The sequence below is a fragment of the Rhizopus delemar genome, genomic scaffold (assembly GCF_000149305.1).
Source record: "Rhizopus delemar RA 99-880 supercont3.3 genomic scaffold, whole genome shotgun sequence".
NCBI lineage: Eukaryota > Fungi > Mucoromycota > Mucoromycetes > Mucorales > Rhizopodaceae > Rhizopus > Rhizopus delemar.
In genome coordinates this window covers 74,847-97,012 of record NW_027137829.1, presented here as the reverse complement: position 1 = coordinate 97,012, position 22,166 = coordinate 74,847, and the positions used below count along the sequence as shown (strand labels likewise).

The 22,166-nt window shown below is 34.6% G+C and overlaps 9 protein-coding genes across 9 annotated transcripts; 5 read left to right on the top strand and 4 right to left on the bottom strand.

The window, feature by feature from the left end:
• Window positions 1–1,789: 1,789 nt before the first annotated feature.
• RO3G_04251 (uncharacterized protein) lies at window positions 1,790–2,140 on the top strand (the record flags this gene model as incomplete). The annotated part of the gene is made up of 1 exon (XM_067658841.1): window positions 1,790–2,140. One exon carries the CDS (start codon window positions 1,790–1,792, stop codon window positions 2,138–2,140), a length of 351 nt encoding a protein of 116 aa, XP_067514942.1.
• A 1,942-nt stretch (window positions 2,141–4,082) lies between these two features.
• On the bottom strand, window positions 4,083–4,966 carry RO3G_04250 (uncharacterized protein; the record flags this gene model as incomplete). The annotated part of the gene is made up of 5 exons (XM_067658840.1): window positions 4,083–4,147; window positions 4,203–4,284; window positions 4,340–4,518; window positions 4,569–4,797; window positions 4,847–4,966. The coding sequence occupies 5 exons, from the start codon at window positions 4,964–4,966 to the stop codon at window positions 4,083–4,085; spliced, it is 675 nt and encodes a 224-aa protein (XP_067514941.1).
• A 631-nt stretch (window positions 4,967–5,597) lies between these two features.
• Window positions 5,598–7,242, bottom strand: RO3G_04249 (uncharacterized protein; the record flags this gene model as incomplete). The annotated part of the gene is made up of 6 exons (XM_067658839.1): window positions 5,598–5,761; window positions 5,860–6,563; window positions 6,618–6,680; window positions 6,734–6,897; window positions 6,950–7,048; window positions 7,102–7,242. 6 exons carry the CDS (start codon window positions 7,240–7,242, stop codon window positions 5,598–5,600), a joined length of 1,335 nt encoding a protein of 444 aa, XP_067514940.1.
• A 1,111-nt stretch (window positions 7,243–8,353) lies between these two features.
• On the bottom strand, window positions 8,354–8,458 carry RO3G_04248 (uncharacterized protein; the record flags this gene model as incomplete). The annotated part of the gene is made up of 1 exon (XM_067658838.1): window positions 8,354–8,458. The coding sequence occupies one exon, from the start codon at window positions 8,456–8,458 to the stop codon at window positions 8,354–8,356; it is 105 nt and encodes a 34-aa protein (XP_067514939.1).
• A 1,984-nt stretch (window positions 8,459–10,442) lies between these two features.
• Window positions 10,443–12,799, top strand: RO3G_04247 (glutamine-fructose-6-phosphate transaminase (isomerizing); the record flags this gene model as incomplete). Its single annotated transcript, XM_067658837.1, has 6 exons — window positions 10,443–10,459; window positions 10,515–10,612; window positions 10,672–10,802; window positions 10,863–11,295; window positions 11,360–11,551; window positions 11,607–12,799. The coding sequence occupies 6 exons, from the start codon at window positions 10,443–10,445 to the stop codon at window positions 12,797–12,799; spliced, it is 2,064 nt and encodes a 687-aa protein (XP_067514938.1).
• An 889-nt stretch (window positions 12,800–13,688) lies between these two features.
• RO3G_04246 (uncharacterized protein) lies at window positions 13,689–14,375 on the top strand (the record flags this gene model as incomplete). The annotated part of the gene is made up of 4 exons (XM_067658836.1): window positions 13,689–13,747; window positions 13,799–13,822; window positions 13,872–13,917; window positions 13,968–14,375. 4 exons carry the CDS (start codon window positions 13,689–13,691, stop codon window positions 14,373–14,375), a joined length of 537 nt encoding a protein of 178 aa, XP_067514937.1.
• A 560-nt stretch (window positions 14,376–14,935) lies between these two features.
• On the bottom strand, window positions 14,936–15,961 carry RO3G_04245 (uncharacterized protein; the record flags this gene model as incomplete). The annotated part of the gene is made up of 5 exons (XM_067658835.1): window positions 14,936–15,083; window positions 15,135–15,532; window positions 15,582–15,758; window positions 15,817–15,857; window positions 15,907–15,961. 5 exons carry the CDS (start codon window positions 15,959–15,961, stop codon window positions 14,936–14,938), a joined length of 819 nt encoding a protein of 272 aa, XP_067514936.1.
• Window positions 15,962–19,489: 3,528 nt separating this feature from the next.
• Window positions 19,490–20,140, top strand: RO3G_04244 (uncharacterized protein; the record flags this gene model as incomplete). Its single annotated transcript, XM_067658834.1, has 1 exon — window positions 19,490–20,140. The coding sequence occupies one exon, from the start codon at window positions 19,490–19,492 to the stop codon at window positions 20,138–20,140; it is 651 nt and encodes a 216-aa protein (XP_067514935.1).
• A 750-nt stretch (window positions 20,141–20,890) lies between these two features.
• On the top strand, window positions 20,891–21,856 carry RO3G_04243 (uncharacterized protein; the record flags this gene model as incomplete). Its single annotated transcript, XM_067658833.1, has 4 exons — window positions 20,891–21,053; window positions 21,081–21,214; window positions 21,381–21,470; window positions 21,509–21,856. The coding sequence occupies 4 exons, from the start codon at window positions 20,891–20,893 to the stop codon at window positions 21,854–21,856; spliced, it is 735 nt and encodes a 244-aa protein (XP_067514934.1).
• Window positions 21,857–22,166: the final 310 nt, after the last annotated feature.

Below are 22,166 nucleotides of genomic sequence, written 5' to 3'. Positions count from 1 at the left end.
TTTTCTTATCTTTTGATAGTTTTCTTTAACAATATGAGCATTAATATCGATATGGATAGCCAAACAATTCCTGTTATTGTCCAATCTTCCATGGATTAATTTTTTTTGGCACCACTGGCTTTTACAAATCAGCCGTCTTGACACTGGCTAGTGGAATATCTTTGAAACACGTTTCAACAAGAAGCAGGTTGCTGTTCATTCTTCCTTGTCAGCTAGACTAACATTAACATATATATATAATCGATCAGGTACTGACTTCGCTCAAGCTTATTTGTGACTATGTAAAATCGATACTTAGGTACTGACTTCGTGAGTGTATCTGGCAACATGAATAACCCGTTCTTTTTCATTCCTAATAATTAATTTGTTGTTTTTACTTTTATTCTTTTTATATTTTTTGCGAGATAACACAAGTTTTCTCTACAAACTTTAATAACTGCAACCATGTCGAAGTTACCAAAATCGAAATGCAAGCGATGTCTTAAGACCATTCATTCTACAAGAAGTAAAATAGGGTACTGTCAAGGTTGTAGGAAAATACCAGTGGAGAAACAGCAAGCTTTCAGTTTTGAAGAAGACTCTGAGCAAGCTTTAGGTACATATGATCAAACTGTTAGTCATAGAAAAAGATCGCATCATTTTGTACATTCTGTGGGCTGCCAACCATTCAGATTGGAGGTATTTGATGTTGATAAACGTACAAAGCTTTCAACAACATTTGCTTTGATGACAAACGATTCTGCCCTTAATCTTCTTTGATTGACTTCCAAAATAATATCACGCCTGGTATTTTTAACGGAAGGATTTCTTTCTCATCAAATGATACGATCGAACCAGTACTAAAAGACAGTGATTGTATCACTGCCAAGGTCGAAATGACTGTACGCGCCTCTGCTGTTCCAAAACCCTTGTAGGAGCTAGGGCCACACCAAGAAATTGATGCGACGGTGCTAGAATTACTAAACTACGATTTCCGGCTTAGATCTGAATTGATTGGATTAGTACCACCATTATTCTGACGAAGACGTATTTTGGTCGAGAGTCGCCTTTGATTCCTTTTTTATTTTTAAAGCTTATTTTGTATTCAAACGATGCTCCTTTTCATGGCGATTCTAATGGTATGCTTTTCGGTGTGGTTGGATAACTCTAACAGACGTTATTAAAGAAAATGTAAAGAAAATAAGAGGAAAGGAAAACAATCAGCTTCACCGCATCGGGAATTGAATGAATGCAAGTCACAATTGGCCGACATTATTTTCCTTACCTATTATTTTCTCCTCTCACAGGATACATCAACAAGACGATCTCTGGACGCATTGTTCACCCAATGTGCCAGCACACTAAACATGAAAAGAACACCAAAATAATAAATATGAAAATGGATACTCAATTGATACATTATTTACTTTATTAATCAAAATCACCAGAATACTCTTCACAATGGTATATTTCCCCACTTACCTTTCTTTTTAATTTGTTATTTAAAGCATCGATTGATGTGAAGTAATAAAAAACACCTTTTTCTTCCCGCTAAATTTAATTTTGGTTGCCGAACATATTATTTTGCACGTTCAAGCAATTGAAGTCAAGAACTAGTCTCATTGTTATTGTACATTAATAGTCTCCTACAGTCTTCTATTAATTAGTTTCTGTTATAACTTCACCGTATAGCGAAACTAAACATAACATACAAATTAGCAACTGTCAATTCTGCGGTGCGTTACTTCACGATAGCATCACTTTACTTATTATTACGTGTGAAGTGTACAGCCGTCACTCTTCGGTTGATATGCATTCCGAGTCAACTGAATTCTCTGTTCCTAGCGAATCCTCTGGATACAAGAATTGCTTGTCATGTACTACGTATGAAAAGTCGGACGGTGGTGCTACGAAACTGAAGCTTATTATTGGAACGAAGACCATCAACCTTTTAATTACTTGTTCTGCTACAATATCAGCTGAACCAAAAATCAACATTGGACCAGGTGTAGAGTTTGGTCATGGTTCAATCACGGATTCAAATTGCAAAATCTACTTGATGAAATCAAAAGTTGAAGAATTTTTGAAAAAATTTGAGACCCAAATTAAATCCTTTACACATCAATATATCAAGTTTGAGACAAGTGACATTGAGTTTTAGCAAATGCTCCTCATATTTACTATGAAGATCTACGTTGCAAGAATTTGACAGTAGTATTTACTCGCCAGCAACAGTATTCACTCTTTGTGATTTACCGAATAAAGATGGATATGGTGTTGGATCAACATCTGGTGCTAAACTTGGTTCTAATATATTACAAATATTTGCCAAAGCAATATTAGTCAACAAAGGTATCATTCAACTCAGTGATTTCCATAATGTTTTATTAGAGTATGAGAATATAATGAAACAAAAATGTGATGTTAAAGAATGGTCCTCAATCATTAAAGTAATGAATAAAATAAACGCAAGTCTAAATTCTGGTGAATTGAGCGTAACTTCCTTCTGCAATAATAATAATGGATTAGTCAGTGAAATCGCCAATAAATTAAGCAGTTCAATCTCCACAGCAAATAATATGATTGCAAAAAAATGTCAAGAAGAGGTTATTACAATTATACCAGTAGTTAGGTATATTTCAAGAAAATTGTATAATACTCTTATTCTATCATCATAATCACATCATCTAATATATATTATATTAGTCAATAAAAAAATAATAGAATTACTTTATTCTAGCCGTTATAATTTATCTCCATTAAGCTTTTGACTGAAGGACAAACCACAATGCCTCATTTACCCCATTAGTAAAACAGCATCAATTTATCCGTTTTCATTTCTACACCTTCATACGACCAGTCATTTAAATAATCATTCACATTGCATGTTGATGCTTCTTGTCTCCACTGCACGTTAGAATAAAACAAAGAGTTCACTTACCCCAACGCTAAAATATTATTTCCTTTGTCAACAAACATACGAATGTTTTCTTTTTACCATCATATCTCAGAATCAACCTTTAATTGCGACCATTTATCAACTCGTGAGCTCCAAATATTTGTAGTGTAAGGCATTTATTTTCTTTACAATCGCAGAAAAAGAAATAAGAATACCATGAAGAAAAAAGCACTGTTTCAAAAGCACGAATTTCAAACAATAATGACTAGGCTTGAACGAAATCAGCACCTGATCGATTATATATATATGTTAATGTTAGTCTAGCTGACAAGGAAGAATGAACAGCAACCTGCTTCTTGTTGAAACGTGTTTCAAAGATATTCCACTAGCCAGTGTCAAGACGGCTGATTTGTAAAAGCCAGTGGTGCCAAAAAAAATTAATCCATGGAAGATTGGACAATAACAGGAATTGTTTGGCTATCCATATCGATATTAATGCTCATATTGTTAAAGAAAACTATCAAAAGATAAGAAAAAAAAAAAAAAAAGGTATTGATGCAATATAGGAATTACAGAAGTTTGGCAGTAACTACAAACGTAAATGTCCTAGTTTTCGATTGGGTGTCCCAATTTTTTGTTTGTTTGTCCTATTTTCAAAATCGGTGACCCAGCCTATTTTCTTCAGCTGTACTGTGCCCAATGGCAACAATTCTTTGAACAGACTCCTGTCGTGGATGAGATTGTCCTCAATCAAATCCAGAAGGAGCTATTGAAACTATCTGCTTACAATTCTCTATGCTAATTTCTTTTGTATTTTCGCGACAAGTCACTGTTTAATACACTTGTATCGCTCTTAATCCTTATACTCTTTGATGAGTTTTAATAAACATTAAAATTTTCATCCATAAAAAAAAAAATTGTTATTTTCTTGACTAACTTCATTTGTCTAGGAGATTAAATGAGTACTGTGTCGTGTGACGATGATTCATGGTTAAGGGTTTATTAAAAGGTCAATGCCTGCCAACTTGACCAGATCTTTATTGATCAGGCCTTGAGTACGAGATAATAAACTTGAAGCGTTGCGTTAGAACTATTTTGTTTTCTTAAAGGTACAGAGTATGAGAGGATAACAACTGGTTGCGCATGGGTTGATATTTATTAAAAATACAAAATATTACAGAAGAGAACTAATAATTTTTTTTTTCTATGTTAATTTCTTTTCAAGAATATCCACAAACATTGAATGAAAATTATCAACGTCTTTAAAGCCTATAAGAAAGAGTTTATCAATAAGCTTACAATAGTTATAAGAGTACTACTTTACTTGGAAAATAGTTTACATCTACGACATAATAAGCATTTGTTTTTGATTGTAACAAGACATCAAAGCCAAAGAATGTGAGTCCCTGATGATAATATGAATAAGATAGCAAACACGTATTTTTATTTCTTTTTACTTACCAGTTGACAATATAAACTATTAGCTATTTGTTGTAATCTGTTATAGTCTAATAATGCTTCCTTTTGAATATGAATATGGCTAGGATCCTTCTTTAAAAAGACTTTATCTAAATCATCCGATAGTTCTATCTCAGTTTCAAAGCTTTTTGGTAGTGTTTGACTGTCAAAATGAACAACATCTATAAACTATTATTTCAGTTAAATCCTATCAATAACAATCATAGTTTACCTCCAGTTTTATCCATATTTTTAAAAGAAGGTCTTGTGGATGCAGTAATTTGACCCTCTGCCACATATACTTTTACAATCACACCGTCATGTTGTATAAACTCCTGTATGATCACAGCCTCATTATCCTCTACATATTTTTTCAATTGGTCCATCTTTTCTATTGAAGGAATGAGAGTCATTTGGTGCGCCTCTGTTGATGAACATGCCGTTCTACGCTTACACATTGCCTATACAAGGATGTTAACATCATTTCACTGTGACTAACATTCGACTTACAGGAAACCGCACATCTATCTCTTTAGACTTCCACTCATCAATGGAATTCAGAGCAATACTCTTGGGAACATTAAATAAAGGTTTATCTTCTAATTTATCATCATTATCACATACACTCATTTTATCTTACGTATTGAATGATGATTACCTTTTATGCTCTCCATTGCACATATTTCAGTATGATGATATAATACCATTCTATCCAAGACTTTCTCTATATTTGACCAAGCATCAATCACAACCACATTCGGATTACTTTTACAATAGTTCTATTATATACGCGTGAAAAAGTTAGTCTTGTGTTCTCATTCATAAGCTTAGACTTACAATAAAACGTTCATATAATTTTTTTGCTTCAAGATCTCCACGTTCTACTTTAGCTATAACGTCCGTCATTTTATGTACAATCAAATCCAGCTTCCCTTGATCTTCAATGGGTATAGAAAGGTCAATGTGAATAATACGAATGCCCCTTTTTCTATTAAACAATTAATTTTTTCTTTCATTTTTTTAAACTCTTTTCATTACATTGCATAGTCTTCAAGTCCAATAAATCCTGAACGCTTAATTTTCTTTCTAGTAAAAATCAATCCAACAGTTTTGATTTCTCCTTGACACATTTACAGTGGGAAATAATAATACCAATAAAAAAAAAAAAAAAAAAAGAGAGAGAAAAAAAATGACAATGATTGAGATATTAACAAATAAAATTGATTGGCTAATTTTTTTATTTTTTTTTTTTTTTATTCTATCATAAATTTGGAAATTCTTTAGATCTTCTTTCATTTTCATAATATTTTGCAATCAAGAAAGCAACATCCAAAGATTGTTCATAATTTAATCTTGGGTCACAGTAAGTTTGATAGTTACTAGACAAGTCTTTGTCTGTTAAGTCCATTGATCCACCGACACATTCTATGAAATAAATCAGTCAAAGTACATTGCTATTATTATTATAAAAGTACCTGTGACTGAATCACCTGTCAATTCAAAATGAACGCCATTTAACTTACTATCATTCTCTTTATGTACTCTAAATGTCTGTGATAATTCTTGAATGATATCAACAAAGTGGCGTGTTTTTAAATTACCAGAGGCAGCCGTCTTTGTATTACCATGCATAGGATCACAAACCCAAACAGGGATATGACCTGATTGACGTACGGCCTCAATATGCTGTGGCAAGTATTTTTCAACATTAGCAGCACCAAAACGGGTAATCAGTGTGATTTTTCCAATTTCTTTTGTAGGATTGATCATGTTCAGCAAATGAATCAAATCCTTGGGTACAGTCGAGGGTCCAACTTTGATACCCACTGGGTTCTCAATGCCTCTCATATATTCTACGTGGGCATTCTCTGGTTGACGTGTTCGATCACCGATCCACAAGAAATGCGAACCAGCGTTATACCATTTCTTTTCACCGCCTGGACTAGACATCAATCTGGTCAAGGATGCCTCATAGTCTAACAAGAGAGCTTCATGAGATACAAAGAAATCGATTGAAGTCAGTGCATTTGATTGGTTGTCTGCGCCCACTGTTCTCATAAAATCAAGTGCATCTGTCAATTGTGAGACAATACTTTGATATTCTCTTTTGACATTTTCTGAACGAACGTGGGACAAGTTCCATTTAGAAGGTTCATGTAAATCAGCAAAACCAGAATCAAGTAAAGCACGAACATAATTCAAAGTAGCAGTAGAATGAAAGTAAGCCCTATCAAATCGATGGTTAACCATCGGTTGAGTCCAATCTCTCTTTTTCATTTACCCTAATAAACGTTCTGGATCTGGCTTACGATCTTTAGGATCATAGCCATTTACATTATCTCCTCTATAAAATACATTACATTACAATGTAAATACATAAATCCACAACACAATTACCTGAATGAATGAATCTCTTGTCCTTCATACATTTCCATCGGATTTGAACGAGGTTTAGCATATTGACCAGCCATACGGGCGATACGCACCACAGGTGTACGTGCACCCCAAGTTAACACCAGCGACATTTGAAGCAACACTTTCAATTTGGCTTCAATTGGCTCCTTTTTTTCATACATGTTTTAATTGACATCTTTTCGATTACAACCACTTTACCTGTGAGCAATAATCAAATAATTCAGCACAATCACCGCCTTGTAATAAAAATGAATTACCAAGTGCAGCATCTTTAAGTTGCTTCTTCAAATTTTCAATCTAAAATAGGCACCGATTGATATCTATCCCCTATTGTTTCTTTTACAACTTACTTCTGAAGCAGATACTAAAGGTGGAAGTCTATTTAATTTATTTAAAACTCTGTCAAAGTGAGCTTGATCTTCATAGACAACGTCTTGAACGATTGGCTTTGATTTCCAAGAAGAAGGTGACCATTCACTGCTATTACTCATCTTTTTTGAAATGACAAGGAGTAGAAAAGAAGGGAAAAAAAAAAAAAAAAAAAAAAAAAAAAAAAAAGAAGCATCCTTATTTAGTAAAAGGATGCCCGCCACTGAACTTGACTCATGCTGTTTCATTTTTTTTTTTTTTTTAGTAGTCATCTATGACCAGTCGTAATATGCTGCTCTTATTTTCTATTCTATTTATATAAGCTTACACTAATCAATTACCACTATACACACATCAGATTATAATAGTCTCACTGTGAACATGTACATTGTTTTTTTTTTTTGCTTTAACCTGAATTTCAATATTTCGGTTCAAAGGACTTAACGCCATACCATTGATTTAAAGGGCCAATCCAATAGCAAAAAACTTGAAGATACAAACCAAAGCATTCATCTGAAAAATGAGATCTTTATGGGTCATTGATTGCAACAGAATAGTTTATTTTAAATCAATTTTTTTCGTAATTAATGTTCAAAAGTTGCTTTTCTTTGCTTTGAATAACAAGTATTTTTTCAGTCTGTGTTGATTTTTATGAGAAACGACACGTTTTCTAACCTTTTTTTTTACAGGTTGTCATGATATGCTCTGTTTCAAAGCATAAAAACAAGATGAAAAATAAAGAAGGATATTTGAGAGAGAATACAGGATGCCATCTTATTTTTTATATATAAAAAGAGGGATGCTTTCCCTAAAGAACTGTCGCTGTTGAATTATACTTTGCTGTGAAAAAGATAAAAGCTAAATGTAGGCATTCCTTTTACTCTCTTAGTTTTCTTTTTCATAATTGATTTTTATATTCATGGATTTAATATCAAATTCCACTTGTAAAAGCTTTTTAATTATACATTGTCTTTAGTTTTTCATCATTGATTTCACTTGTACATTTTTGTCTAAAAAAGGCATATTTCTCTATTGTGCACCCAACTAAAAAAATATTAGAATGATTGCATTTACAAACCTTTTTTTTTTTTTTTTTTTTTTTTACGTTTTGACTGAGTTCAGCAAAGCGAGTGCCAACTCTTTCAGAGTGCTTCAAGAATTTATCAGCACATTTGTTTACACAACTTTCCTATATATTCCCTCTTTTAGTCTTTTCTTCTTCTTGTCTACTATTCAACTTGCCTCCTTTCCGTTCAAAGATTTCGTGGTGAAATCATTGGTACATTCGTCAAAACAACGCTGAACCAAGTTGCTGTAAAGCTTCATGAAATCGCGCATCTATTTATTTTCCAAATATAAGCTAGATGCTCTCTCTTGTATATTTTTCAACGTGAACCTGCTTATGCTCAATCATGGCAGCAATTTGAGCTTGTTCAGCTTGGTTGAATCGAGAAAAGTCCATGGTTGATTGTTGAAAAAAAAAAAAAAAAAGATTCCCTGCTTTAACAAGGCTCTAAAGGCTTCAAATTTTGAGAATATTCAATCTCAGATGACAATATTGGCGAAATAGAAAAGTATTGCTGTTTACTTTTTGTCTCTAAAATAATGAATGTTATTCTTTTTTTTTTTTTTTTTCTTTTATTCTATTAATTTTTAGCAATCAAAAGCCACTCTTACAGAGGAAATATCACAGAAACATTCCAGGTGGACAATTAAAAGTTCTTTATTGTTGATAGGAAATGGTATTATTCTTTTAAAAGCATACCTGATTCATTCAAGAAAGTAATTGGTATTCTATGATTTAATAACAAAAATTCAATTAAGCTTAAGATTCAATACGATTGTTTTTTTTTGCATTGGTTAAAAAAGAAATGTTATTCAAGTATATCTTGCAAGATTACATGTAGTCAATTGGAAGGGGATCCTACTTGATTCATGTACAAGTCATTTGAAGATATTATTAAATAATGCTGTTATCAAGCATAGGTGTACATGTTTTGAAACCTTTTTGCTTATCAGTTAAAGTACAAATAAGCTCGTTTAATTATTCACTAATAAAAAGACTAGCAGCTTTCCGTCGTTTATATAGAAATGAATAAGTTTGAATTTTAATTTATTATTATTAGTCTTCTTTCATCACTTTTTATTTTCTATTCAACAGTTTACCCTCAAAAGCATAGATGAATACAGTCAATAGATTGTCGTGTGTATTATTTCTACAGCTTGTTAATGAATGCTGTTCGTATATGAAATAAAGAACAGGCTATGAATAAGCTATACATCAAATTCAAAGTGTTCATTTATATCTTTACACAATGTAGAGTGATCTGTCTAGAACTTTTGATATAAATTTTTCTCCTTTTTATGAACTCCGTGTTCGTGCCCTGATTTCTAGACTCATCCTTTTGATACGAGAAAGAGTGAGGGTATGAAATAGAGAGTAAAACTAATTTATTCATTTTTTTTTTCTTCTTTGGTTGGCTGTCAATAGTCATTTTATCACAAACATTGTGTGATCTCCTTTCATTTGATGAATACTCGTGTTTGGCTTGATTCATTTTCTTTTGGGATTCCTTCTTAGTACTCACCTCTCCTTTTATTACCAAAGATTATTGACATTCGTGTAACATTTTAATACAAACATGCTTTTCTTGTATTCACTGTGGTTTATATTTTAATAAAGATTAATTTAACAAAAAACTACGACACTAGATTGATATCAGTCAATATTCATATTTCACTTGAGATTCTTCGCGTCATGATGAATAAAGAGAGAATAGATAATAAAATGGAGTGAAATAAACATGAATTCATAAAAAATAGATTATTTTTAGGGTAAGACATAGACACATGTGTGCGTAGAGTAAAAAGATGCTATGCCACATTTTACAATATTCTATTTAGTAACCTTCCCTCTTTCTATTTTCGATGTTTGTCCCGAAAAGAAAGAAAAAAAAGAAAATAGATTCTATATTTTTCTTGATCTTGATTCACTTGTCTCTGATTTTTTTTTGCTTTGAGACTATAAATTGATAAAAATAAAGAAAGGTGGATAGACGATGAATGATGTATGTCTTGTTTTAATAAATAGTAAACTACAATTAAGATTCTGATTGGGTAGTTATTTCTGGATACACGCTATTTTAAAAAAAGGATAATAAAAGAAAAAATAGGGTAAATGTCCTCATCCGCGGAACTTGACGAGTTAAAAATGAAAATAAACCGCGGAATGAGTTGGATTGATTTAATATAAATAGGAGTGAAAAAAAAGCAGTTCATTTACGATTCTTCTCTTTTTCTTTTTCTCAAAAGTCATCTTGTCATGTGTGGAATCTTTGGGTAAAGAAAAGAAGAGAAAAGAAGAATCATGTTATTCATATCCCCTCCTTTTTAGTTATTGTAATTTTCTTTGTGAACGTTCTCGTCGTGAAGTCACAGATACCCTTTTAAACGGTCTTGCTCGTTTAGAATACAGAGGTTATGACTCTGCTGGTAAAGAAGATAAAAAAAAGACGCGTTTTGATTGATCAGCTCATTTGGATTGATGATAGGTTTCGCTATTGATGGTGATAATGAAGATGCTGTGATCATTAAGCAAGTGGGTAAAGTTGCTGCTTTAAGAAAATTAGTGGATGAACAACCTCTTGATTTTGAAAAGCCTTTTATTAGCCACTGTGGCATGGTAAGTGTGTTTGTGGGTGGATAAACAAAGATGCAGAGAAGAAATAATGCTGTTCATTAGGCTCATACCCGTTGGGCTACTCACGGTCAACCTTCACAAATCAATTCTCATCCTCAACGTTCTGATGTTGCCAATGAGTTTACGATCGTACACAATGGTATCATTACGAACTATAAAGAAATCAAGCTTCTTTTAGAAAAGAAGGGTTACGTTTTCGAAAGTGACACGGATACTGAATGTGTTGTTAAATTGACCAAATATGTTTATGATTCTCACAACAAAGACATGACTTTAACTGATTTAGTAAAGGCTGTTGTCAAGGAATTAGAAGGTTCTTATGCTTTCATTTTCAAGAGCAAGTACTTTCCTAATGAAGTCGTTGCCACCCGTCGTGGTTCTCCTCTCTTGATTGGTGTCAAGACTGCAAAGAAACTCAAGGTTGACTTTGTTGATGTCGAATTTGGTAATAACCCTACTCCTAAAGATGCAAGCTGTAAGTTGCTCTATTTTAATTTCATCTAAAAAATTAATTTTTGTTTATTTATTTATCAAAACAGTCGCTGCTGTTGAAGGTCAAGATATGTCTCGTCCTGCATTAAATCGTTCTCAATCCAGAGCTTTCTTGAGTGAAGATGGTTTACCTCAACCAATCGAATACTTTTTGGCTTCGGATGCTTCTGCTATTGTTGAACACACCAAGCGTGTCTTGTATTTGGAAGATGATGATATTGCTCACATCGCTGATGGTGGTAAGTTTATCAAAGACGGGGAAGAAAAAGACTTTTAATAGCTTTTTCTTAATAGAACTTCACATTCATCGTGTTCGTCGCTCGAAGGAAGACAACACACCCGCCACTCGTTCCATTCAAACTTTAGAAATTGAATTAGCTGAAATCATGAAGGGATCCTTTGACCACTTTATGCAAAAGGAAATTTACGAACAACCCGAATCTGTCGTGAACACCATGCGTGGTCGTGTCAACTTTGAAAATCATGAAGTCACCTTGGGAGGTCTTCGTGGATTTACTCACGTCATCCGTCGTGCTCGTCGTATTATGTTCATTGCCTGTGGTACTTCTTATCACTCTTGTTTGGCTACTCGTAACATCTTTGAAGAACTTTGTGAAATTGGTACCCAAGCTGAATTGGCCTCTGATTTCTTGGATCGTGCTTCACCCATCTTCCGTGATGATGTCTGTGTCTTTGTTTCTCAATCGGGTGAAACGGCCGATACCATCTTGGCCATGCGTTACTGTTTAGAACGTGGTGCTCTCTGTGTGGGTATCACGAACACGGTTGGTTCTTCCATCTCTCGTGAGACTCACTGTGGTGTGCACATCAATGCTGGTCCCGAAATTGGTGTTGCTTCTACCAAGGCCTATACCTCTCAATACATTGCCTTGGTCATGATGGCTCTTCAATTATCTGCCGATAGAACATCTGTACAAAAGAGACGCGAAGAAATCATCGATGGCCTCTACCGTTTGCCTGGACATATCAAGGAAGTCTTGGCTATCGATAACAAGCTTCAAAAGCTTGCTCTTGACACATTATCTCAAGAAAAGAGCTTGTTGATCCTCGGTCGTGGTTATCAAAATGCTACTTGCCTTGAAGGTGCCTTGAAGATCAAAGAAATTTCATACATTCACAGTGAAGGTATCTTTTCGGGCGAACTCAAGCATGGTCCTTTGGCTTTGATTGATGAGCACATGCCTGTGATCTTGTTGATGACTCAAGATAACCTTTACCCCAAGGTTCAATCTGCCCTTCAACAAGTCACTGCTCGTAAGGGTTCTCCTATCATTATCTGTAACACGGGTGATCAAAACTTGGTCAACTCTTCTTACAAGACCATCGAAGTTCCCAAGACTGCTGATTGTTTGCAAGGCTTGGTTAACATCATCCCTCTTCAATTACTTTCTTATCACCTTGCTATCTTGAAAGGTGTTGATGTTGATTTCCCTAGAAACCTTGCCAAATCCGTCACTGTCGAATAAATCAAATCCATCCCCCCTTGCAATCATACAACAATATCACTCTTTCTTCATATTCCTCACCCACCTCCCCTTTTCTTCTCCCATTTTATCATTCCGTTTTTTTCTTTCTTTTTCAATAAAAAATCTAGAATCTTGATTTTGTCAAAAGTAATTCAAATCTTATCTACTCTGTTTCAAAGTCTCTCTTTGTACATACAATCATTTGTGCAGAATAGAATAAATGGTTGCAAAACTAAAGTCTTTATTGGCCTAGAGTACTAAGACATGCAAAAGAATGAGAAATAGATTCTCTCCTGAACTTTACAAGTGGATTTGCGGGATACCTTCAAATACCTACTCCTACTCTTGAGCAGTCACAGATAAACTAACTTGTGAATCTTATAAAACGCATTTCATTTTGTCTATTCAAGGGCTGAATCGGATGAGATGGCATTATTATCTATAAAAGTGTTCTACCATTCAACATTTCAGGATTGTTCTTGTGCTTTTCAAAAGAAAACATGTTGATCCAAAGGCAATATTGATTAAAGTTTGTTGAGATTCCATGCTGTCCTTTCTTCTTCATTGAGACTATTCAAAAAATCAACTGTTCTAACAACACAATAAATCTATTTATACTTGAAACAAGAACGATGTGCTTTTATACTCCAGCATGATCAGGGCATGAATAAGCAGAAAAATCGTTATTCTGTCAAGCATGCTTAAGAAAGGGATTCATGTCTAAAAGACGACTGCAAATGAATACTTTATTAGATTGACATAAAAAAATCAAACAACTTGCATTGTCTGTATCTTTAGTGTGTCACCCAATTTTGAACAAAGGCAACTGTCACATTTTAAGCTCAGTTTCGCGTTTTTCTTTTTCTCTTCCTTTTTTTTCCTGCGAGTGATGGTAACTGTTGGTGAAGATTTCATAAAAAGCAAAGGCTTCCAAAACAAGCTACAAAGGTAAGAAGAAGAAAAATAAATTGCAGTTTCAATGTATTGACAATTCTATAGCTTAATTGACGAAAGTGATTTGAGGTAATTGACAGATCTTTTTTTTTTTTTTTTTTTAATTTTGTATTTCTAGTGTTTTAACACCAAAGCAAATAAGACACGACTTGGAGGAACATTATGTAGGCATAGATCACAACCCCATTTTATCTTTATATTAAACCATGTCTAGGGCTTGGATCGAGACACCCTTCGTCAGGATCCTTGGAAAACGATGATTGGAGAACTGATTGACAACTGTGTAACAAAAAAATTAGAACAAAAAGAAAAAGTAAAAGAAACGACAGAGAAGAGAGATGCTAGCCCAAAAAAGCGAAAGAGCAGCACGGAGGATGATAAGAAAGAAGACAAGGCACCACGAAAGAGAGCCAAAAAAGCCGAAACGATCAGTTCAGATGAGGTTGAAGAAGAATTCATGGCTTCTGAAGAAGAGGACGACAAGGAAAAGAAGGAGGAGAGTGAAAGAGAGGAGGAAGATGAAGATGAGGATCCTGTAGAGACCAATGTCGTAAAATCTAAAAAATCGGCAGCCAGTGTGTCTGTGAAAGGGGTTAGTGAAAAAGAAGAGGATGTTAAATAAAGGTCTAACGATCGATAAAAGAAACCTTATTCGGCTAAAAATGAAGAAACGATCAAGAGGCTTAAGGGTTTTATCAACAAATGTGGTGTTCGCAAAGTGTGGTAAACAGTACAATCTCTTGTGGATTTCCCTTTGTAAACTTTTGGCGTAGGTCTAGAGAATTAGCAGGTTGTAATTCAGCTAGGGCAGAGATCAATAGATTACAGACGATATTGAAGGAACTCGGTGTCGAAGGGAGACCTTCAAATGAAAAATGTCAGGCAGTAAAAAGAGAAAGAGAATTAAAAAAAGAATTTGAGAGTTTGGATACAAGTAATATCATAAAAGACGATGGTGCGGAGGAGGAAAGCAACGGTAGAAGGACAAGAAGAAGAAATGCAACACAAAAAAGAAATTACAAATTAGACGAACTGAGTGAGAGTGAAGAACAAGAAGAAAATGACGAGGATGAGGAAAATGATGAAGAAGAAAGTGAAGAAGGTGACGAAGAGAATGATGAAGAAGAAAGTTCGGAGGACGAGTTTAAAGGGTCTGAAGATGACGATGACGAATAGTGATTTTTATTTCTTTAATAAAGTGGGTTTTTTTTTATGAATCTTTAAAGGATGAGCTTCTGTGTTAAAGACCCACTGATCGAATGGGAAACGCAGTTGTTTATGATCATCAAATATGAGGTATAGATATTTCAAGGTTTCAGCAAAAAAGAAGCTACATGTCACATATTATTCTTATATTCACCTTTTCATGCTATTTAATTACCTTTCTTCACGATCATCCCAGGGGTACTCAGTATCCTGTACATCATATAAACCAGAATAACCAGAGTTCGTTTTACAATAAGTATATAAAGAGTTGAATATATCCCATGCCATGTCCTGATAGACAGGGTTGTGTGTGTAGGCATAGAAATAATAAAGCGACTCTAATGTCTCTGGTCTTAGGATATAGGATTTAATCACTGGTGCTACAGAAGGGATTTGCTCATAAAATCGGCTTTGAACATCCCAAGTGAATACTTCAGGCGCTAATCCAGTCGCTGTAGAATCCCATGCACTGTAACAACCATACAAAAGCCGCTCGGCAATGGCTTCAACATGTTTAAATTCTTTAGGAAAACTGCGTGCTGCTAATATTAAACTAGCAGGAGCAAAGCATGCCTTTTGATGGCTTTGTTAGCTAATTGTCTTAATGAATTTTTGCTTTTACCAATTCATCCATACGATTTGTAGATCGATTTCCATTGATTTCAACCAAAAAGGATGTCTTGGGATCCATAGAGGAAGTAACCAACAATTGGTTTTCTAAGCTAGAAATGATTTCCTTGACCATTTTGAATTTTACTTGATCTTTGCCTTCTGAAGTGACTAGTTGTTTAATCAGATACTATATAAAGTATAGTATTTAATAAGTCTAACAAGCTGCATAATAAAAATAATATTACCTCATAGAAACTATCAGCCATTCCTCCCCAAGTAAAATGATCTAAAGAAATGAAAGGTAAGCATTGCTTACTTAAGATGATGTTGTATACCTCCTACGGGTAAACCAGTGTTCACATTAATCAGGTGAGGATAAAGACCCTTCATTGAATTCATTTTGATATAACTATCGTACACGCGTTGTCCCTTGATGATTTTTTTTTTTAGTATGAATTTTAAAATAGCATGAGAAAAAAAAAACATACGACATAATGGTATTGCCAATCTCCAGTTAATTCAGATAACCTCGTAAATTCAATTTGAATTGAACCAACTTCTGCTAAACAAGCTATTGGCGATTTCATAGGCCTTCCTCTAAGCTTATATAAATATGTTGTAAAGGGCTTACATCATAAAGGGACAACTTACGATGTGAAATTCATGTATTGATAGGGAACTCCGGTAGGTGTATCAAAGGCAGGTAATAAAAGATTGGTTAATTCAACTGCTTTCTCAAGAAAGATCGTTTCATTGGATAAATCATAAGCAGATAAGAATCCACCTAAATACCGTATAACGGTCTCAAATAGTTGAACAGGTTCTTCGGTTGAAGTCCAGCTGATCTTGGACACAAACTCCTTTGCTTCATTGAATTCTTCGTCAAGTCCCATGATATATAAGCTATCCAGACTGTCTACTATAGTTGCTCCCCATCCATTTCTTTTTTCTTTTTAATATATCTCTATGCCATGACATATAGATTCTTTTTTTTTTTTTTTTTTTTTTTTTTTTTTTTTTTTTTTTTTTTACCTTGTATTTCTCGGTTTATTCTTATTAGGTCGATTCTCATCAAATCCCCAGCTATAATTCTTGTAGCCATGCCATGAAAATACAAATGCTTGCTTTATATAGTCTTGTTTTTCCTTTGTACTCAATTCATGGGCTTCTGGTAAACCACCGTGCTCTTTTCTAATTTGCTTACGTGATTTTTTTAAAGCAGTAAAAGGTCTTTGGTCAAATAAAGAAAAGGATTCTATTCGATTCACTAATAAGCATAGAAAAATAAATAAATAAAAAGCAGTTTCTTTTAGCATTTTCTATATACAAGAAAAAAGAAGAAAGAAAAGGAGGTTTCTGTTATGTTGATCCTATCATTTATGCCCTAATTCCAATTTCCTTTTTTATCCTTCTGGGGAAAATGGAACAAAAAACCCGATTTTTTCTTTTCTTTTTTTGAAATATGTCGTGTTTTTTTGCTGTTTAAAACTGTCAATGCCATATGATCACCGCTTCTTCTCTGCTTGATAACGAATGATTGGTTGAATATAATACAATTTCCGAGTACACAAGAAGTCAAGTCCCGTTCTCATATAAAACACACTAATCTGAAAGAAGACGGTTAAAGAGTTTTTCAAGTCAAATTGATTTGTCAAAAGAAATATCTCATAAAAAAAAAGATACATATGATTAGTTACTTTACAATTATAGCTAAAGTTTTGCGTCTTGGTTTTCCGAGACGATAATCCCATTTTTCTACTTCTTTTTCGAATCATTGACAGTAAATGGTGTTCCTTTTTTTTTTTGGCCAGTATTGAAATTGTTTGGTCTATAAAACCTTTCTGGCCTTGTTGAGGGCTCAAAATTACTACAGTGCTTTTGAAATTCAATGCTGCGGCCAAATCTCGACTCCACATCCTGTCAATGCTTTTTTCAACGCTGGATATTACAGACGTAAATTAACTTTGATTTGTGTACTCTTTTAATGAACGAATGTCAATCAATATTGTGATCTTCTGTTATAGCACCACCATACCTTAAAAGTTCGTGTCACTTTATCATAAGATCCCTAATCTTTTGAAATGGTTGTGGATTTTTACACACCTTAAACACTTCCAAAAGAGATAGGAGTAATCATTGACTTTGTTTCCCTTTAGGTACACCCAAATGCTCCCTGCGTCATTCTCTTGTAAGGAAACCAAAGATAAAGAGAAAAGATATACACTATTTTCACACATTATTCATACACCTTCAGAAAAAAAATTTGTGTGATTTAAAGATAAAGATTGATTCAAGCTCAAAAAAAAACTTACGGGTGCATGAATTGCACGATAAAAAAATCATATTGGCTTACTGTTCAGGAAGTCCTCGATCTAGCGGTTGAATATCCACAAAATCCTTGAAGATTGCTCAAAAGGATTTTGTTGCATGCATCTTCACTTCTAGATGACAATGTCTCTTTCTGCAAAAGCTCTTTTTCTTTTAAGCTTACTTTAACATACTAACCAAGACTTTCCAATTGGGTTGAGTTCAGGGGAGTAGCCCGGAAGATAAATACAGCTGTAACAGCGTTGCTCAACATTTCTAATATCATCATTCTTGTGAATAAGAGTATTGTCTATAACAATGTAGCTGCTTTTCAATCACTCTTGCTGATACAAAATATCAAGAGCAATTGCAATAAAATCATAGTACCCAGTTACATTTCCCTTTTTGACATTCTCAAAAGCTTGAGAACTGCCTTCTGCCTTTCTCTTCTTCGAAGGGACAAGTGCCTTTAGTTTTTTACTTTGATTTTTACTACACCATAAGGAGAGATAGCATTCAATTAATTATTGTTTTGACCCTTGTCTTGGGTACATATGCAAAAGCACAGCTTCTTCCCTTTTTTCTACTATGCTACAGAGCGTCTCATGGTCATTTCTTTCTATTCATTTATTGATACATTCATAATAATGTTTAGCCATTAGCCTTGCTTTGATCTGTTCCATAACAAAGAACAAGCACTGCTGTAGTAACCCTTCATGAAAATCGATAACCAAAATAAGTTACAAGTAATAGAACCTTTTTAATAGAAGAAAGGTAATTATTCTTTGTACATGTTTATTATTTCTATCTCGAGAAGTTACATCTTCATTTCTTTGTCTTGATATAGAATAATTGTGGCTTTTTACTATTTGGATTTTGGAGCGTGGTTGATGATTTGAATGTTTGTTAGGTATTCTATATTTTAACAATCCATTAACATGTATTTCTATTGAGTGCTTTCAATGTCTAACTTTTATTTCTCTAATCATAGTGTTATTGCTGACACAATTAATCAAAATGATATTATGACCTAAAAACATTGTTAGTATCAATTCTATGAACAAAGGAACAAAAACTACCTACTATTTTTTTTTTTGTTATATGTACTTATTATTGCTATTATTCTTATTCTATCTTTTATACCAGCTTTTCTTCTACTTTTGCTCAAAATCTTTTTCTGTTTCTATGCTGAATTTATTTTTACTTTTGCACCATTTTTTTATTTTATTTGCGGCTTTTACTACATTTGAAAAATACTTCGTCTTAGATTTTTTACGCTACAAAACAACAGCAGTTACAACTCAAATTCTACACTTATTATCATCAACCAATGCCTATAGACTCCAGTAGTCTTCAGGGATCAGAAAACCATCTTTTGTCTACAGAGGAATTTGATTCTCTTCTCTCAACTTTTAGTAAAGAGCATAAACGCTTAATACGTCCAAACTGTAATCAGCAGGGTCACTTCCGACAACATGATTCTACCAAGTCAGACCCACCACGCCTCTTGTTCCGCTGCGTTAGCTGTGCAAATGTTTTCAAGCAACATCAATAAAGCATATTATTCATGATTCATGTCAAAGGCAATGGTAAATTCAGGCACCGACAGGTATGGAGCAAACTAGATCTTTCCAAGAAAATAACAATACGCACACACCAACAACTCACAGCAGCCAAAACGACTTGCAAGCTCTCATTGATACAATCCAGTCCTTGACACAAGAGCCTCAACAGGCAAGAACAGAAATTAATAGCCTTCGTTCTCAAACTGATAAACTCCAGCAACAACTTTTACAACAAACCCAAACTACGGAACCCTTTCCCAGTTTAAATGAACAACCTCCTTGCCGAAACCCCGAAGCTACGACCCAAATGAGTAACATCGAATCCGCTCCCTGGCACGAACCTGCTAAGATACAACGTATTAAGAACAATCTAATTGCAAGTCGTAACCAAAGATACCTACAACACCAAGAGGCTGCTGCATGCTTCCTTCAGCCACCATCAGACAACCAAGGATTCCAATATATTTATGTTCTTACTAAGGCTAGAGTTTCAATCGGAAAGATTAGATCCCGTTTGCGCAAGCTTGGCATTAATAATAACCGAATCCTTGACATACAGTATCCCGATCGAAACACCTTGACCTTATTGATTCACAATGACTGCACTGCTGAACTGCGACAACAACTTCAGCGATCCAAAATTATCACCAAAGATGGCTTTGACCCTTGTAGTCCCCAAAAAACTTATATATCCTAAATACGCAAATTTGCCATTAGAAGAACGTATAAACTGCGCTTTTATGCACAATCGTGATCGAATGGAACGCGCATTACAGTTCATATGAGTACTCTTCAAGTTTACTGCTGCCCACCATTTCTTCTCTAAAGGATGGATTAACCAAAAAACACTTTTGGGCATCATTCCAATGTGATGTCCAAGGTACCAAGGTGTAGTAGATGATCTATACTATTCAGAGGACGATCAAACGAGCACAACTAATGAACATGAGAATAACCACAGTTCCTCAAACGACGCCAACAGCTCCCAACATAGCATTGGTTTTGATATTTAATAAACCAATTAAATATCATACTCTTCAATGCCACCGGATTACCTAAACAAGTTATATTGCCTATTCTATCTCTAACAAAACACTCATCAGTCTTACTAATCGTAGAAACTTGCTTATTATCACCAAATAGATACCCCATCCCTTGGAAACAATACCATACATATGGAATACAAACACATCCACTCGCCACAAAAGAAAGCCAGTGTATCAGTCTTTTGGTTAATCCTGCATGTCAGTTCCATGTACATCACCTATACAATGACGATTTACAGTTTTCGCAATATAAGCTCTCTTACAATCAAAGATATTTTGGTACATTGCGTGTATTATCTACTTTCATTTGATAACCAAACCATTGCCGAAGCGCTTGATTCACTACCAAAAACCATCCACATACCAACCAAACAATTATATGTGATGACTTTAATGCCATAATGGGAAATTATACTGGCGATCACTACTCAAACTCTAGAGGGGATCAACTATACAACTGGATTCAACGAAATAACCTGATTGTGTGGAACTCAAGGCTATGCTTTGGTCAACCTACTTACATGACATATCAGGGCAGTAGCATAATAGACTATTTCTTAAGTAGTAATGAATTGAATAACCCTTGTTTAGTAATAAGGAGTGATCTATCATTAGATTCCAACCACAAATTGATGACCTTAAGTTTTGACATTGCGAGAACCACGACAGGTATTCCGCGAGAGAAGCGAATTGCTTGGAGACTTGGTCGACTAAAAAGCCTCAAGGTATTCAAGCAATACATAAAGAATTCGAAACGGCCACCCAAAATATATTAAAGGCTCATACAATAATATTTGTTACGTCAATTTGAGATCACCAAACAGCAACGTCGTACATTGAGTAGGTCAATAGACAACTTCACCAAGCAATTTATTACTCCTTGAATACAAGCTGCGGTCAACAATTACAACCAGTGGAACCACTGAGGGACTTCTGGGCAGAGGGTGCAAAAAACCTACGAGTACAGAGAAAGATGTTGCTGTAAGTGGCGAAAAGCTCAAGATCTCAACAAACTGAAGTATTGGCTCAAAAATCAAGAGGCTCATGCAGCGCTATGGCGACTTATTCAAAAGAGGCGCAAAGAAAACTGGGAACATTTCTGTCAACAGTTGGCATCCAGGGCTCTTTTGCACATCTATATGTTACACAAAGATCCAACCAATCACAACCCACCTCCTACGGGAGACCAAGACATACATCCCAAGGCAGATATCTCTACTTCTACTACATCGACGACATCAGCGAGCATTTGGCAGACATTTAGAGCATACTCTAAACTTACTAAGAGTCAAGTTATTACTGCTTTTGAAGACAAAGAAGCCAAAGCAACATCTCGTCAAAAACGCAATGAACGATTATGGATCTAGTCCACAGAAAAAAAATAGTGCTGTCTTTGACTTACAATCAACAAACGTCACAATCGATGCATTTTTAGCAGCCTTATCCACCCAATATCCTGAAGCAATTCGAGGTGTAGATACACAGCAAGGCGCAGCAAGGGAACTGTCGTAGCTTTTGACACCATTGCAGCGCGAGACAGAGCATGCACCGTTGGAATCACGCTGGAGAACTTCACTCTTTTTGGAACAGCCACTCTTTCGGCTGAGAGTAGTGTTTACAGAGTATCTTTGGATAAATTGCCTATCCTCCGACCAGGTGAACTTAGTCCACTCCTCC